Below are 18,133 nucleotides of genomic sequence, written 5' to 3' on the forward strand. Positions count from 1 at the left end.
GTGGCTAGGCTGGGCTGGACTGCTTAGGGCAAGGGTGTGGTTCTTTAGTGTGCCCCCTAGCCTCACAAAAATACCCTTTCTTGAACCTCCAACAGCAAGCAACTCTGGGTCCAGCAGAGGTAAGGGATAAGCAAGTTAGAGGGGCTCTGCAGGTGTCCTGGCACATTTCAAGAGTTGGGTCTTAAGGTCCTCTCCTGTACAAGTCCTGTTTTGAAAGATGTCTTTGGTTTCTCCTTCAATCCCAGTCCAAACCACTCTTGGGTTTTTGGATGGAGTGCTGGGAGGGCTCTGGGTAGCACAAGTCCTTTCATACCCTTCCATTCAAGGCAGGGAAACGGTGGCTTTTCCTTCCATGTAACAAATGAGATCTGGAGGGGGAGTTTGTGTGTGTGTGTGTGTGTGTGTGTGTGTGTAGCTTACACAGTGAGAATCTGCGTCTCAGTCAGGATCTTCATGTGGGAAGGAGCAGGAAAAAGGTGCTTGCTTTTGATTCCTGAGGGTGTGGGGTGGTACCCAGCCTGACATCTGGACCTTAAGGTCTGTGGTTTATACCACCACACCTGTCGCTCCTCCAGCTAATCTCAATATATCCTGATCATTATATTATGGGGGAATTAGTGGACAATGTAAGAACCTAGAGTGTAAGACGTTCAATAAACATTAGTTGCGTTCTTAGGGGTATTGCTCGAGGACTATGCGGTCCAAATATGTCACTGTACACCCTACCCGCAATGCAGAGAGACAGATGGGAGGGTCCGGGCTTAGCAGCCTAGGCAGAGCCGGGTGGTGAGAACAAAGCGGCGATATGGGTCCCCAAAGGCTGGGTCCAGCCCGTCTTTCAGGATGTTTACAGCGAAGGTAGGTTTAATTTCAGGAGCCGCGCGCGGAACTTTCGGCCTCAGTCGGTGGACAGCCCGGGCCGGTTTGGGGACTGGACCGTCGCGCGGCAACGCGCGGAGCCGGCGGAAATGGTGCTGATGTCCCGCTGCGGGCCTGGGGGCCGCGAGCACCATCGTCCTCCCGGGCCCGCCGAAAGCGGTGCTCAACCAAGTCCCTTCCCTACCGCTCGGGGACGCGGCCCGGGGCACCAGCCGGTGAGCACTAGGGGGCGGCGGGGCCGGGAGAAGAAGAGATGGAAATCCCGAGGTAGCACAGGCCTCTTGGTCCTCAGTGCCTGTCTCTTAACACTCTGAGATGGGAAACCCGCAGGACCGGGTGGAGGGAGCGGCGGCCAACCCCGCAGCTCACCTCTTGGCTCCACCGCACCCGTTGTGGGTCTGGGCCTGCTGTCTGGAACTTGAGGGCGCCAGGTGGCTCCTCCTCACCTCCAGGCCTGGGAACTAGCTGGAAGATTTCTGGGGCACCCGCGGATACTCACACTTGTCATTAACCTCAGTAAAGATCGGAAACAGATTCACCCCCTCCTTTTGAAATGGAAAAAAAAAAAAAGTGTTTTTGGACAGGTTCCCTTATGGGCTAGGCTGGCTGGCTTTAAAATCCCTGTGGAGCAAAGAATGAGCTTGAAGTTTTGATGTTCCTGCGTCCACTTCTCGATTACAGACAGACACTACTACTATTGGTTTATGAGGTTCTGGGAACTGAGCCCAGGGTCTTGTGCAAGCTAGGCAAGCACCCTACCAACTGAGCTACATCTCCAGTCAGAAGAGTGGTTTCTGTTTTGTTTTGAACGTGGGGTAAATATGAACCCCCTCAAAGATTTGGAGCATTTCAGGTATGATAATTCCTGGCCTCTCTTAAGTGGGCTGGCCATCCCTCCTGCCTATCCTGGCAAGGGAGGTAAACAGGAGTTCTACTGAAGTCTGACTTCCAGTTCTCTGGAGAGTCTTCCTGAGGCCTCTCTTATTTAACCCACCAGGGAATGGGCTGTTGGGGAGGGAACTGACTCCTTCCTAGCAGAGGCTGCTTTTCCAAGCTTGGGCTGTTCTTTTAATCAGCATCTTTAAAGATGTTCGCACTGCCGAAGTTTCTGCCTTCTCTCTCCAGCCTTCAGCTCTTGTATTGATTCCCTGCTCTTTCATGTTTTTCTGCTGCTGGAATCCCAGTAGCCCAGTGTAAGCACACTCCTTTACACTTCAGTGGTTCTGGAGGCTGAGTTGGGAGTGAGGGTGGGAATTTGCCCCTGAACTTGATTTCTTTCAGTACCTCACAGATCAGAGCTCCAACCTCTGCCTTCCACCTTCTTTTCTTTGACCTGAGCTTTTTTGTTTTGCTTTGCTTTGCTTTGTTTTTTTTTTTTTTTTTTAAGATAAACTGTAAATGAAGCATGCTTCGCAAAAAGGATGTGCACAAACTATACACAGCACAGTGAATTTACTGATTGTGAACAGACTCAAACCCACCTCCCTCAACATCTGTTTATAATTAGACCAAGGGCATTTCTCTTCCTGGACGGTTGTGACATTTTCCCTTAGTTTATGTGAAGTGTTCCCCAGGAGACTCAGATGGTATTTCACTGAGCTGGTGTGTCCTCACAGGGTTGTTGAACAAAAGCTTGGGCTATACTGAAAGGTCCTTTGACAGTGGCCCACTGGAAGCTCTATAGGCAGAATTGCTCTAGTACTTTTCATAATGCATTGCTGCCCCGTGTCATGGCTTTCTGGAGACAGTTTCTACAGAAGGGATGAGAAAAACTCGTTTTGACACTGGCTATGGGACTTTGGCCTGAGCTGGTGTTGGGCATCAGGGTTTCTCTGTGACACCCACCAGTTGCCTGCTTTCTCCAGGCACTTTGGAGTTTGTTTTACTGGAGACTCTGACTGTGGAGCAGCTTCCTGAGACTTCTTGACTCACCTGGGAGAGGGAGCTTTTTCAGGTTGGGTTGTTTTTATTCAGTATCAGCATTTGGAGGTACTACAGCTCAATTCAGACACATTCAGACTTCTCAGCTTTGGGCTGGGCTTACAGCTCATATGAGACTCTAGGTCTAATTCTCAGTATCACAAAACAAAAACCTTTGCCAAGTTGTTCATGTGAGGTCTTCTGGACTGTCTTACCTGAAGGGAGGGAGCAGCTGCATCTGGGCCCCTCAAGCTCTGGGCATTTGTCTATGGGACAACTGCCCCCAGCATTTGTATTGCTCTCTATCCCCTCATGTCCAAAGGTTCTGTGTGAACACTAGACTGCTAGGCTGGGGTTCAGTCCAAGGTCTGTGCCTCCCTCAGGAACGAATCCGAAATTGGGAGTCTTTGCTCAGGATTGCTGTGTCCTTTATATGAACACATGGAGTAGTGTCTAAAAAAAGGCACAGGTAGGCACCCAAACCCTGCCAACCATTCCAGCAGTTCAATTCAGCAGGGATGCCTGTGAGGAAACACACAATCTCCAGAGAGCTCCCTTCTGTGGAAAGGTATAGGGTCCACAGGATAGAGGATTTGTGGTGCTGTGGTGGTTCTTAATACTCAAAGGCCACATCAAGATCTTGAGAGGCCAAGAGGGCTGGTGTCATGTCAGAGAAAATGTGTTGGTATCATGGGGAGGAATACTGCCCTGCTGAGAGCCCCCATCTTAGTGTGTCTGTCAAGGATTCAGAGAAAGATGAGCACTAACCAGAGGTAGCTCAGATGGGCAGAGGGCAAACAAAGTAGAGCCACTCTGTGTATAGCCCTGAGGGGAAAGGGCACTCCCCAAGGCAAGTGTTGTGGCTCTGAAGGGAAAAGTATCCTGGAAGTCTGGAGCCAAGGGATTCCACAAAGTCACAGTGTCCAACAAACCTCACACAAGAGATTTATTGGGAAAGACACAAGAGGATGGCTATCTCTGCTTGGGTGAGAAGCAGCAGACAACTGAGCAAGAGGCAAGCTTATATAGGGTTTCTTAGGGGTTGATTAGAGCTTGGGCTTTTTACTCTGTAAGGCAGAGCCTGGCCATGATTGCAGTCTTTAGTGTGTTCTGTGGACAGAGCCTGGCAGTTGGAGGGCCTCAGGATGGAGGCTGGCCACTTTTGTACCTTGAGGGGCTTACAGTCTTTCTACATTGACCCGGTTGGCCTTGATCTTACTTTGTAGTCCAGGCAGGCCTCAAATTTGCAATCTACCTTCCCGAACAGTCCCTGAGCCCAGTGGCAGGAAGACATGCTCCCTGTTCCAAAAGGAGAGGCTTCTTCAAGCAGGGTTATTGAGTCCTAGACCTTAGACTCAGCTTTAGGACCAGTGCTATATGTGTGCATCTGCTTTTCCTGAGTCTCAAAACAAGTTTGTTTGGTTTGCTTTTATTTTTATTTTTGGTGGTTTTTGAGATCAAACTTAGAATGTTGGCCATGCTAGGCAAGCACTCTACCATTGAAAGCCATCCCTGGCCCTCCAAAACAGTTTTGATATTTTTTTAATATTTATTTGTATGAGGTTTTGCCTGCATGTATGCATGTGCACCACATGTGTGCCTGGTGCCCATGGATCTGCCAGAACTGGAATTATGAGTGGTTATGGACTACCATGTGTATGTTGGGAATCAAACTCAGGTTCTCTGCAAAAGCAACAAGTGCTCTTAACCTCTGAGCCATCTCCCCAGCCCCAGGTTTTGAGTTTTTAATCTTAATTCTTGCTTAAATATATCCTGTTTGTTGCTGTTTGAGACAAGGTTTTCCTGAAATTTCCTGAAATCTTAGGCTTCCCTGAAATTCATGGGTAGGCCTAGCTGGCCTTGAACTCACAGTCATCTTTCTGCTTTAGCCTCCTAAGTACCAAGACCAGTCAAGAACCATAGAGCCATTTTCCTCCCCACCCCCACTTCTTTTGAAAGCTCCTGTCTCCTACCTCTTTACTCCTAGAATTACAGGTATGCATCACACAGCTGGCTTCTGGATTGTTAAAGTTATTTGTGTACATGCTCATACTGTGTGTGTTTACATATGAAACTCATAAGGAGGCCTTTTACATTAGGAAGCCCTGAGGCTCAGCCCCACATACTGCTGTCAGTGCTATCTGTCTGAATACCTCACTTTGCCCTGCTTCAGGCTACTTCACTTGGAACATGAGGAAGCACTGGCCTGCCTTCACACATATAGCTGCTGCTTCCTGGGACAGTGATTGGAAAAGTTCAGTCCCTGTGAGATGCATAGTCATGGCCCAAAGTCTCTGCCACCAAATTGGGAACTATGCTTTCCCAACCTGTGGCCATGTGAATGGTGCATAAGCATGGTACAGCAACTTGCAGCCACTGTGCTGCCAGCCACAGTTACCGCAGTTCTAAACCAACATTTTCTCCTCTCTTCCAGGACTCCCGGCATGGTGCTCAAGGCCTTCTTCCCCACATGCTGTGCCACAGCAGATAGTGGCCTACTTGTGGGACGGTGGGTCCCGGGACAGAGTAGTGCTGTGATCCTGGCTGTGGTGCACTTTCCCTTCATTCCTATCCAAGTCAAGGAGCTCCTGGCCCAGGTGCAGAAGGCCAGCCAAGTACAAGTGTCTGTATTAGGCACCTGGTGCCACCGTCAGCAGGAGCCAGAGGAGAGCCTGGGGCATTTCCTAGAGGGCCTGGGTGCCATCTTCTCCCATGATCCCTGGTTGCAGCTATGCCGGGAGAGGGGTACCAGGTCCTGGAGCTGTAAGGCCACTTACCATCAGGTGTCCAACGCTCTGAACACACCTACTGAAGACCAGGTCATGCTCATCTTCTATGATCAGCGTAAGCTTCTCCTCTCCTGGCTGCATCCACCTACAGAACTGCCTGACTGCCAGATTGGAGACACCACAGCCAGCACTGGAGGCCTAGCTGACATCTTTGACACAGTGGCACGCAGCGAGGTCCTCTTCCGAAATGACCAGTTTGATGAGGGCCCCATACGCCTGAGCCACTGGCAGTCGGAGGGAGTGGAGGCCAGCATACTTGTGGAGTTGGCAAAACGGGCCTCGGGACCTGTCTGCCTGCTGATGGCTTCTCTGCTGTCCCTGCTCTCAGCAGCTAGTGCTTGCTGGTAGGTGTTTTAGACAGGAAGGGTAGAACAAGTCAGTCAGTCCCATGAGAACCATAGGCTCTTTCTTCAGTGTGTAGTGGCATTGACAGTCAGCGGGTCCTTCCTAAGCCTTATGTTCCTGGGATCAGGTTCTCATCTGACCTCCCCTCCTTTTGCATTTCAGAGAATGTCCTAGTAGAGGCTGCTGTTCCCATGTCCCCTCTGGGTCTAGCCTATTTTTCCTGGAGACTATGATTGTGTGAGGCCCATCCAGTTGGGTATAGAATAAATCAGACAATTCAAGCACTTAAAGGAGAAATCTGATGATCACACACTGGTTTTGTACCTTTTTTTCTTTTAATTTTTAATTTTTTTATATTAATGACAGGTTATTTACTTTGTATCCCAGCCGTAGCCCCCTCCCTCATTCCCTCCCAATCCACCCTCCCTCCCTCATCTCCTCACTGGCCCTTTCCAAGTCCCCTGATAGGGGAGGACCTCCTCCCCTTCGATCTGACCCTAGCTTATCAGGTTTCTTCAGGACTGGCTGCAATGTCCTCTTCTGTAGCCTAGCAAGGTTGCTTGCCGCCATTGAGTTCATGTCAGAAATAGTCCCTGTTCCCCTTACTAGAGAACCCACTTGGATACTGAATTACTATGGGTTATATCGGGGCAGGGGTTCTAGGTTATATCTGTACATGGTCCTTGGTTGGATAAACAGTCTCATGAAAGACCCCTGTGTCCAGATATATTTGGTCCTTGTGGAGCTGTCCTCTCCAGGTCTTACTAACTCCCCCTTCTTTCATATGATTCCCTGCTCTCTGCCAAAGGTTTGGTTATGAGTCTTAATATCTGCTTTTATACCCTCCTCCATTGCTGGTGGGAATGCAAACTTGTACAACCACTTTGGAAATCAATCTGGCGCTTTCTCAGACAATTAGGAATAGTGATTCCTCAAGATCCAGCCATACCACTCCTAGGTCCTATATCCAAAAGATGCTCAAGTACACAAGGTTTTGTACCTTTTGAAACATTTTATGTATGAATGTTTGCATTTATGCATCATGTGCATCCCTAGTCAGAACTCTGGTCAGATCTCCTGTGACTGGAGTTACAGATGGTTATGAGCCACCCTGTACTGGGAGTGAAGCCTGTGTCTTCTGTAAGAGCAACAAATCACCCTGCCTGCTCCAAATCACAGCACCGTCTCTTCAGGTCATCTTAATATTTTTCGTTTGTTTGTTTTGAGAAAGGGTCTCAGCTATGTAGCCCTGGCTGGCCTGGAACTCACTATGTAGACCAGGCTGGCCTCAAAACTCTACCTCTGGGATTGATGGGATTAAACGCCAATATCTGCCCTACCTGGGGTTGATCTGTGAGGACACAGAGCTGCCTCCTTCTCTGCTTCTCTGTTCTCCCCACAGCTGTCTTCAGGTGCTGATGCAGTTCCTCTCCCAACCAGCCAGTTTCCTGGGGTGGTGGTCCCCACTCAGGCTCTTTAAAATAATGGGTTGCTGTTTGGAAAAGTCTCCAAGTCCTGGGAGTGCTGGGTAGCACCAGGCTCTTTTAGTTCAGCTTGTAAAGGACGGCCTGGGGGCCCTTTTCTCCCAGAGATATTCTCTGCTCTGCTCTCTCTCTCTCTCTCTCTCTCTCTCTCTCTCTCTCTCTCTGTGTGTGTGTGTGTGTGTGTGTTGTTATGTTTTAACTCTCAACTCTGTCTTTTAAAAATAAAATAGGTTTTTCATATATCTCAATCTGGGCACAAATTTGCTATATAGCCAAAGATGACCTTTAACTTTGAGACAGTTGTCACTACGAAGTCCTGGCTGGCCTGGAAAACTCTCCATAGACCAGGCTGGCCTGGAACTCACAGATCCACCTCCCTCTGCCTCCAGAATGCTGGTATTAAAGGCATACACCACCACAATACTGGACAAGCACTCCACCCGATGAGCTACATCCCAGCCTAAGATGATGTTTTCATGGTGCTGCCCGTAAGGAACAGCTGGAGTTCTCTCAGCTTCCTCCCTCTTTTTAGATCTACAGACTGGTGTCTGGGGTGGGATCTAGCTGGCCTTTCCCACTTTCCAGGGGCTTTGGGGACCTTTGGATACTGTCCTAGAAAGGAAGTCCTGGGTAACCTGTGGGGATACACTTTAGGTTGCAGGAGCTTCTAGTATTTTGATGTATGGTGTAGACTTTGTGACAGCATTGGAGTTAATAAGGTGAAGGTGCATCTGGGCCCAAGTGCCATTACATCAGAGGTCATTAGTTTTTCCTCTCAAGGGATTCAAGGGAGGTTGAGGTGCTTGTGTATTGATTGCAGACACCAGGCTTCTCATCAAGCAAGAGTCAGTGGTTATGAGTGCTGAGTGGCTAGGAGTACAGGGAGGCTCACACTATAGAGCAAAACTCCTCTAGCTTGACATCGTGCTTTTCTCAAACAACCCAAAGGTGTGGTGAGCCTGGGCCCTGAAGGACTGATCTGAAGCCTTAAGAGTTTCATGTGGCCAGTAAGATCACTGTGGTTGGCTATTTGAAAGACAAGTCATGTCCTGTTCTTTCCTCCTGAAGTTACACAAAATTGTCTATGTCCCAGGAGCCCTTAGGCCCCTTCTGCTTCCAGCAAGGGCTGAGAGTGGAAATAGAGCTCCTGCTGCTGCTGTTCTTTGTGCTCCTCCACCCTGCTGTCCTGCTCACATGAGTGCAGCTCAGTTGCTCTCAGGCACTTTTTCTTCCTTAGCTTGGAGACATTTTCTCTTCCTATATGAGCATCTATGGAAATATCTCAGTGCTTCCTTTGTCAGGAATTCAGTCATACTGGGATGGCCAGGAAAACCCTGCTGAGGTGGGTTACCATCCAGTAGGCAAGGCAAGCCCTGGGTGTGTAGATGACCTAATCCCCATTTTTGAGACTTTTTTTTTTTTTTTTTGAGAGAAAGGTAGCCCTGACCAAGCTTGGCCTTGAACTAAAAAAAATCTGTTTGATAGCCGGAGGGTAGTGGCACATGCTTTTAATCTCAGCACTCAGGCAGATCTCTGTGAGTTTGAGGCCAGCCTGGTCTACAGAGTGACCAGGCTACCCAGAGAAACCCTGTCTTGAGAAAAAAAAAAAAAAAATCTGTTTTCCTCTGCCTCCAGAGTACTGGGACTAAAGGCATGTGCCACCACTCCTGGCTCACTTTTCAGCCATATTGATACATACCTTTATATTGGCTGGTGAGCTCAGGTGTACCTGAGGCTCTGTGAGGGGTTCCAGCTTAGGAGTAACAGTAAGCACAATGCGGAATGGGGGTCAGCAGGGTGCTGTGCATTTCACACCTATGCATCCTTGCTTGGCCATGTTGACCTTCACACTTGCTTGGGCCTCGCTGAGCTTTGGAGTGGAACCAGAGGGCTTAGGCTGAGTGGATCTGGCTTTTTCTTTCTAGAGTAAGAAACTTAATCAAAACTGTCAGTCTCGGCCCTTATATTCTCTCCAGGCTGTGGAAGCTGTGGCCCCTTTCCTTCATCAGGAGTAAGCTCTCCACTTGTGAGCAGCTCCGGCACCGACTGAAGCACCTCTCACTCATCTTCAGCACCGAAAAAGCTCAGAGCCCCATGCAGCTCATGAGGTATGGCTTCCTTGACAAGAAGGGTGGGAAGTCCCATGCTCTTCACTGCTGCCCTGCATTGTGCCTTCAGCCAGGCCTCTCTCAGGTCACAGGCTAGGTCTAACTCTCTCAGCTGCTTTCCCTGACATTCCTTCCAGGAAGGCCAACTTGCTGGTTTCCATGCTACTGGATGTGGCTCTTGGCCTGCTGCTGCTCTCATGGCTCCACAGCAATAACCGAATTGGACAGCTGGCCAATGCCTTGGTCCCTGTGGCTGATGTGAGTGGATTTGGGTGGAGCTGGGCATCCTGAGGGTTGGGAATCCTCTTGGGTAGTCCTTTAGCTGGCCCGAATATCTCTTCCCTGTCCTTACCCTAGAGACACAATCCTTGGCCCTAGGCTTAGATGTTTCCTGGCTTTCAGGACCTATGTTGAGAGTAGCATTTTTCAAGTATCTGCTGTCCCTTCTTGAAGGTGGCAGTGTCTGGGGGCCACTTGTGGTTGAGGCTTTCATGAGCCCCTTTTCTGTACTGAGCTGATCTTCCAGATGAAAGCCAGCCTCAGGACACCTAAGTGCTCAGGACTGTTGCTGGACTGGCCACACTATTCCCAGATTGCTCTTACACTGGAAACAAGAGGCACAGCTTTGTCCTCTATGCTGCCAGTATTCCCCTACATGGTATGTACAGCACATGCTGCTGGTCCAGTCCTGCTTTTCTGGCCTCCTCCACCTCATTTCTACCCAGCCTTGGAACTTTCCATCCTATCTTCAGTAGAGGCAAGGCATTGTCTCTACTGTGGAAGCCTTGAGGACCTCCTCATGGGTATAGCTTCTGTTCCATCAATGTAGACACATACCAGCTGTTTGCTGCTAGGCCAGGAATCTGGTAGCAGCAAGCTCCTCTCAGCTTCATGAATTGTGAGGTATGTGGAGGTCATCCTAGTAGGAAAGAAAAGCAGGGACTGTGGTAAAAGAGGTTAGGCTGTTTCTATATTCTGTTTCTTGGCCAGCTTTGTCTGAATCCTCTTTGCAAAACTGCCAAAAAAAAAAATAAAAAAAATAAATAAAAAAACCATAAATACTTGATTAAAAAATGGAGTCTCTTTCCGCTGCCAGGCTTTTATCCTTTAAATATTAAATAAGCCCTATTTATAAAGAAGGTTTTGCTCTCCTCCCTGGTGGTCCTAAGGCTCTTGCACAGGGTTGCAAGAGGTTTTGGGAAGAGTACATAGGGATACAAGAGTTACTTCTGTGTGCTGGATGGTGGTGGTGCACGCCTTTAATCCCAGCACTTGAGAGGCAGAGACAGATGGATCTCTGTGAGTTCAAGACCAGCCTTGTCTACAGAGTGAATTCCAGTACAGCCAAGGCTATACAAAGAAACCCTGTCTCAAAAAAACAAAACAGACAAAAAATTACTCATGTGGCCTCACCGTGATAACAGAGTAGAGCATCCCTTAGCCGCCTTACTTCCCCCACTGTGGCTGGTGAGCTCCATCAGTGTTCTCTCATCATGGCAGCCAGGGCCACTTTCCCTGTTTATTGTACTCAATTAATTTGTCCTTTCTCTGAGGGCCCTTGCCTGCTCGTGTTCTCACCTGCTTCCCTGATCCATGATAAGACTTATACCCAGAATTGCTAACCATTTCTGGGTTTCCAAGTGTCAAGGTGAAGTCTCTGACTGAGGGCTTCAGTATTTCCCAAGTATAGCTTGAACTGAGCCTATCTCTCCAGCCTCAGTGGTATCCAGGGATCATTGGGCTTACAGCCCTATGGGTCTAGGGCTAAAGTGACAGGATAGGAGAATGAAGGAAGTTCTCACATTGAGGTAGATGTCCCTTGGGGACACATGTATTCCACCTGTTGGAAGATGCTTCAGCCCAGGATCTTGAAAATAATCTGTGACCAAGGGTCAGGGGTCCAGTGGCCAGACAAATTTGGGAAACACTGTTTCTGTCCAATGTTAGATGTCCAATGTTAGATTCTGTCCAATGATTTGCTGGGCTTGGTGGTACACACTTGTAATCTTGGCACTGGAGAGGCAGAGGCAGGTGGATCTCTATTGAGTTTGATGTCAACCTAGTCTACATAGTGAGTTCCAAGACAGCCAGAGCTACACAGTGAGACACTGTTTAAATAAATCAAAAGACAATGATTCTGAACCGTTGAAGGAAGGAAGTGCAGGCTGCTTTTGCCCTGCCCAGATAGACTGGCTAGGGTGGGAACTCATTAGGGTCAATACTCGACTCAGCCACCTACCTCAATGTAATCATGTCATCCTTTTCCTGTCCCATGTCCCTGTAGCGTGTGGCTGAGGAGCTCCAGCATCTGCTGCAGTGGCTGATGGGTGCTCCTGCTGGGCTCAAGATGAACCGGGCACTGGATCAGGTGCTAGGCCGCTTTTTCCTGTACCACATCCATCTGTGGATCAGTGAGTGCCTGATGGGCAGGGTTGGGCAGCCCAGCAGGGCTGGTTGAGGAGAACAGAGAACCCTAGCCATGCCCCATACCCCTCCTGCCTCCATATTCTGGCATCCCATCGTATGAAGCCACCTCTGTTAGGCCAGCCACTCAAGTCAAATTCTGGGGCCAGTGGCTGGGTCTGTGCTCACTTGTGTCCTGAAGTGTTAGATATTCAGTTTCAGAAACGGGGTCTCCCAATGCCTCACTGGGCACTACTCAAGGCTGAACCCTTTTCCACAGGCTATATCCACCTCATGTCTCCCTTTATTGAGCACATCCTGTGGCATGTGGGCCTCTCAGCCTGCCTTGGACTGACTGTTGCCTTGTCCATTCTTTCGGACATCATCGCCCTTCTTACCTTCCACATCTACTGCTTCTATGTCTACGGTGCCAGGTATGTGTACATCCAGGTGTAGCTTTCTAAGCCATGGGCACACAACAGGTGTGTGTTGGGTATGTTGGGTGAGGTGTGGCATGGGCCCCCAGCTGGCCCTCATGAGCCTGTGTCCTACAGGCTGTACTGCCTGAAGATCTATGGCCTCTCCTCTCTCTGGCGTCTGTTCCGGGGGAAGAAGTGGAATGTTCTGCGCCAGCGGGTGGATTCTTGTTCCTATGACCTTGACCAGGTACCTACAGCTTTGAGCCTGCTGACCGGGCCAGGGCAGCTACTTGGACCCTACCAGTGACCAGCCTACTCCTATCCTGCAGCTAGCCTCCAGCAGTTGGCCTAGGGGGAGGTACCAGCAGACCTACATACTTTCCCCAGGTGGGCATAGGGCCTGCTTTGGCTTATTCCATTTGTTTTCCCAGATGTGATACATGTCCTTCTTCCTAACATATTTGCCTGTGTACCCTGCTGGCTTTTTCCCCATGAGCCACCAGGTCCACAGGATATGTAAAAGCACCCCTCATGGTAAAGGGGACATGCTGACCCTTGCTAGCTCAGGAGGCCAAAAAATTCCAACTTCAGTTTAAGGATGGATGTGTGTGGCCATCAATGGAGTGGCCTCCCTGGTGTTGGTCTTGTGATGCCAAGTATGATGGCCCTTGTTCCCCACAGCTGTTCATTGGGACCTTGCTCTTCACCATCCTGATCTTCTTGCTGCCCACCACAGCTTTGTACTACCTGGTATTCACCCTGGTGAGCCTACTACCCACTGCCTTGGGGCCTACAGAACTTGGTCACTGCCTGAGCCAGGCACACAGGGGACAGGCCATCTACTTCTTTGCCCACATCAGCACGGCTGTTCTGAACTCATTGGAAACTATGTACTGGTCTTAAAGCAGTTGGGTTTCTGCCCTGAGCTGGCTACAGGGGAGGTCAGGACCCATAGTAGAGGGATGGAGTCTTAGAGGAGCCCTCCTCTAGTGGTGAGCCTTTTGGGATGCTCTCCTCCTAGACCTGTCTGATGTGTGCCACAGCCCCAGTCAGTGGCCCTGAATGTCATCTTTGCTACAGCTCCGGCTCCTGGTGATCACTGTGCAGGGCTTAATCCATCTACTTGTAGACATCATTAACTCTGTGCCTCTATACTCCCTTGGCCTCCGACTCTGCCGACCCTACAGGCTGGCAGGTAAGTGTTGGGTACTGGGTGGCTGGTTTCTGACAGATGCTACAACATACCCATAGGCCTTACAAAAGCACCTGTGCCAACCTCATGTGTCTTCTGCCTGAAAGAATTGGTGGATGTAGCATGGTGGGCAGGGCAGTGAAGACAGGCTTGGCCCTGGGCACATGCTGTCTTCTCTCTCTCCCTGGAGGGTAAAGTTCAGAGGCATGAAGACCTGAGGACTCATCCAGCCTGTAATATGTGAGGTCTTTGTAGGGTATGGCTGGGCCTCAGAGAAGTCTATCTCCATGTGGTTATAGGCTATATGTCTGCTTTTTGATGATCTTCACCCTTGGAGAGACTGGCCAGAATGAGGACTGCTAGACTGTAATAGGATCATCCTGTACTGTTTGTAATCATCACCTGTCACCCAAGCTATCCCCCTGAATCTCTGCATTCTGATACCAGATCCCTTGAGGGGAATCTATCTCCATTAGGCACAAGGTTGTTATGGGCAACCCATTTGTCTCTGGAGCCTTGGACACAGCAGGGACCTAAGATTACCTGGCATAGCAAACTCAACAGTTCAGGTGATTTCTAAGGTGATCATTATGCCCATGTGACTCTTCCAGCCAGCTCAGGGCCTTTTGATTAGGGACATGCAGATTTCTTGGCTTTGAACCAATATCAAGGTCTGCCTGCTGCTGAATGCCTATAAAACATTTTGACAACATCCTTCTAGCTAATTTCTTCATTAACTTTAGGGAGCCCAGGTCAGAGACTCATTTGCAATGTTGCCTGTAAACTCTGTCCTCCACACAAAGACAGGTGGGCCAAAGTTGACCCAGATCCAGCCTGGGATGTAGGGCCTCTTTCTCCCCAGCCTGGAGCTGACCGCCAGGGTAGGGCAGTTTAACTCTGCATAGAAGGCCACGGTTCTGACCCTTCCCACCTCACCTCAAGTAAGCTTCATTTTCTGCCCTTTTTGTCTTTTTTTTTTTTTTTTGAGACAGGGTTTCTCTGTGTATCCCTGGCTTTCCTGGAACTCACTTTGTAGACCAGGCTGGCCTCAAACTCATAGAGATCTGCCTGCCTCTGCCTCGCAAGTGCTGGGATTAAAGGTGTGCGCCACCACCATCACCACACAGCCCATTTCCTGCTCTTTTAAGAACCTTCCTCTTGGACATTTCCTAGACTGAGAACCAAACTACAGGCCGGGGATGCTGTGGGTCCCCAAGTCAGCCAGACATAGAAGTTGTAAGACACTGAACCATTAATAGGGCATCCGCCACCCAGCATAGAGGCAGATGGGAAAGGTGGAGGAGGAGAGAACTGTGTGTGCCCAGGCAGGTCTGCTGCCACCTGGGTGCTCTTGAAGGGGCTTCTGTTGTCAGAAATTGCCATCTGCAACAGCCTCTGCTGACCCACAGCATTCAGTGGGACCAATGGAAGCTGATTGGGGGTTGAGAGCTTCCACCCTCCTTCCTAAATACCTTGCTTTCTTATAGCTGGTGTGAAGTTCAAAGTTCTGGAACAGGAGGCAGGCAGGCCCCTCCGCCTCCTGATGCAGGTAAGAACTCCCTCTAACCTTCCCTACCTCTCAGACCTGGGACCCCCTTCCACCATATTCTGCCAGTGTTCTGGGACAGCTGGGGTTAGTTGGTGTGATACCTTGGTGTTATATCAGCCAAAGGTCAGATATAAGTAGAAGGACCCAGTGGAGCTAAGGAGTAGGTTCCCTGACATCTGAGCACAATAACTCACTGTGCTAGAACCTCCCCAGAAGGGTTGGGACTACCTATTGTGGTCTACATAGCTGATACCTAGTCCAGGCTGTGGGTGGGGTGTCCCTGTCCTGGGCCAGAGACATCATGAACTGCCTTGGACCACATAGTGCTCAAGATTGTAAAGAAACAGAAATGGCTTTACAAAGGCCTCATGACAAGTAGTCATTTCCTGTTGGACTTGAACCCGTGGTGGCTCTTTTAGTCTTGGGTTCTTGATCCCCATAGGAGAGAGCAGAACATGTTTTGGGGTGACTTTCCAGGCAATGGATTGTATCTTTGGCCAAGTTCAAGTCTTTCAGATGCTGAAGCATCTGCATCAGCATCTTCCTTCTGGGAGCCTAGAAGCAGAATGGATCTTAGGATAGGGCATTACTGTCCCAAAGGGACACTGAGCTGCCTGTCACCATATGTTCCTTGGGTATCCGAATGCTGTATGGCCTGCTTCTCTGAGGATCAGCTTGGCTATTCCATAGACAAAGGTTTGTCAGAGCCTTTTGGCCTTACCCTACAGTTGTCTAGCCAAAAGATTCTCCAGAGCACTAGTCAGGTCCAGGGGGCCAGCCCTCAGGAGCTTCCTCTGTAGACATAGCTGAAGCACCTATGACAACTACCCCACTGACAACTACCCTGCCCTTGCAGATCAACCCCCTGCCCTATAGCCATGTGGTGCACACCTACCGCCTGCCCAGCTGTGGCTGCCATCCCAAGCACTCCTGGGGCACCCTGTGCCGAAAGCTTTTCTTCGGAGAGCTCATCTACCCCTGGAGGCAAAGAGAGGACAAACAGGACTGAGGAGCTGGACACAGCCTATCCATAGCTACTGCACAGCCATCGCGCCTCCTGTCTGCCAGGATAGTACTGACCATGGGGTCATCTCAGGTCCCACGTGGGCCAGCCTGACACTCTATGTACTGAATGTCGGCAGGCCTTCCCCTTGAGTTACTACTTTGGCTCTTAGACACTGCCAGCTTCAGTCTTGCACTCCGTCTCTCTAGCACAGTGGTTCTCAACCTTCCCCATGCTGAGACCCTTTAATAGTTCCTTATGGTGTGGTGACTACCAACCATACAATTATTTTCATTGCTATTGCCTAACTGCAATTTTGCTACTGTATGAATTGTGATGTAAATGTCTGTGTTTTCTGAAGGTCTTAGGTGACTCTTGTGAAAGGGTCATTTGACACCCCAAGGGGTCCCAACTCACAGGTTGAGAACCACTGCTCTAGTACCACCTGGGTGGGGACCCATGTGTTTTGTTGAAGTTACTGAAGTAGGCCTGATTCCTAGGAGTGCACAGACCCTGTAGGGTACGCTGGCCATCCTTGGCTGCTTTATTGGGTGGGAGCACTCCTGGGCACCTGGTACACTCCAGAAGTCTCAGCAGAACATCCCCATCTGGGGAATTGAGGCAGCTGAGGAATTGAGGCCTTGCCCCAGCAAACTAATCTCTCACCCTGTACTTCATTGGGTTTGCTTGTTGCTGCTCCCTGAGATTACCTTGTAAAGTTGCTGCTAATAGGCCTTTGGGTACCCTTTGCTTGAAGTCACATCATGTGTGGTAATTGGATACCTGCTCTCCTGGCCACTGTGCTCTTGCTTAGTGCCCCATGTGGGATAGGCCTTTGGCAAAGTATTCTTTCTTCTCTTACTGACTCTTTACAGGACCAGGAAGCTCCCTTCTAGACAGGCACTTTTGTGGCCTAGTGTGTGAATGACCTTGGGCAGGTGGAATGGCCAGGGTTCTCAGACACTTAGTGGGACTGCATGTGAGTTAGTCCCTAGGGGCAGGAAACCTCACTGCTTAATGGTCTGGTCGTGTCAGCTATGGGCAGGAGAGGTCACCCAGCCCTGCCTGTCTCTCAGGGGCACTCAGAACTATCGATATTGGTTCATCTGTGCCTGCTTCCTGTTGCTATAGGTCACAGCAACTCTTAAGCACCCAGTGGAGGGTGTTGTTGAAGATGAATCCTGATCCTGTGGTGACAATAAAATCTCATGAATTTGGAGTACGAGTTTGGGTGTACAGCAAGTCTGGCCAGGCTCTGGTGGGTGGGCTAGGTGAAGCATTGGCTTCCTCCAGATGACTGCCATTATTTCCTGCCTAAGGCCTCTACAAAGAGTCTTCTGGGTGAGTGTGCAGCCCTAGGCTCTTGAAGACATCCTAGGGCTCAGGGCCTCTGGCCATAGCCTCATCTTGGTACCTGGGACAGGGATGCAGTCTGGCAGAGGTAGAGGTGGGCCTGTCTACTCTGAGCTCTGAGTGAGTGGATTCCATGCAAGAGAGAGCAGTGTTCTGAACTCACAGGGTTTTTCTGTGTAGCTCTGGCTGTCCCAGAACTCACTCTGTAGAGTAGGCTGGCCTCACATTGAGATTCACTGTCTCTGCCTCTCCAGTGCTGGGATTAAAGGTATCTGCCACCACCACCAGTCCTGAACTGACGCTTAACATCTGCAGCGTTCAGATGCCTCCAGGCCTGTTGTTTTGGTTATGGAGAAGAGACCCTCAGTTGCTTCCTAGCCTGGGGCTGCACAAAGGACCAGTAGAGGCCAGCTGGGGAGTGCCATGGAGCCCTTTTGTGCCCACTGAGAGCCTGCTGAAAGTGGCTTTGTAATTTGCAATACTGGGTGCTATCTAGGTAGGCCTTGCAGCTGTCACTTGGTCCAAATACAGAGGTCGTGGGCCTGGGCTTCTTGGTAACACTTTTGGCTCAGCTGCACGTGGATTAGCACTTCCTGTGTATGCATTCTTCCCCACTCTGGTCACCCTTATATATCCTGTAGCTGCCTGCTCTCACCCCTTCACTCCTGGACTCCCATCAGGTGGAGGTC

General features: G+C 49.9%; 1 protein-coding gene across 4 annotated transcripts; it reads left to right on the forward strand.

Annotated features, from left to right (window-relative positions):
* Window positions 1-55: 55 nt before the first annotated feature.
* Window positions 56-17,310, forward strand: Pigq (phosphatidylinositol glycan anchor biosynthesis class Q). Of its 4 annotated transcripts, none has more exons than XM_060363934.1 (11): window positions 56-119; window positions 5,234-5,932; window positions 9,370-9,525; window positions 9,663-9,783; window positions 11,810-11,936; window positions 12,209-12,362; window positions 12,483-12,594; window positions 13,029-13,109; window positions 13,428-13,542; window positions 15,027-15,088; window positions 15,945-17,310. In XM_060363934.1, the coding sequence occupies exons 2-11, from the start codon at window positions 5,244-5,246 to the stop codon at window positions 16,095-16,097; spliced, it is 1,770 nt and encodes a 589-aa protein (XP_060219917.1). In that variant the 5' UTR covers window positions 56-119; window positions 5,234-5,243; the 3' UTR covers window positions 16,098-17,310. The 4 variants fall into 4 exon arrangements, with proteins under 4 accessions (XP_060219917.1, XP_060219914.1, XP_060219915.1 ...); XM_060363931.1 differs by lacking the exon at window positions 56-119 and adding an exon at window positions 761-858; XM_060363932.1 differs by lacking the exon at window positions 56-119 and adding an exon at window positions 767-858 and having other exon boundaries at window positions 9,394-9,525.
* Window positions 17,311-18,133: the final 823 nt, after the last annotated feature.

This window comes from Meriones unguiculatus, chromosome 11, assembly GCF_030254825.1.
Source record: "Meriones unguiculatus strain TT.TT164.6M chromosome 11, Bangor_MerUng_6.1, whole genome shotgun sequence".
NCBI lineage: Eukaryota > Metazoa > Chordata > Mammalia > Rodentia > Muridae > Meriones > Meriones unguiculatus.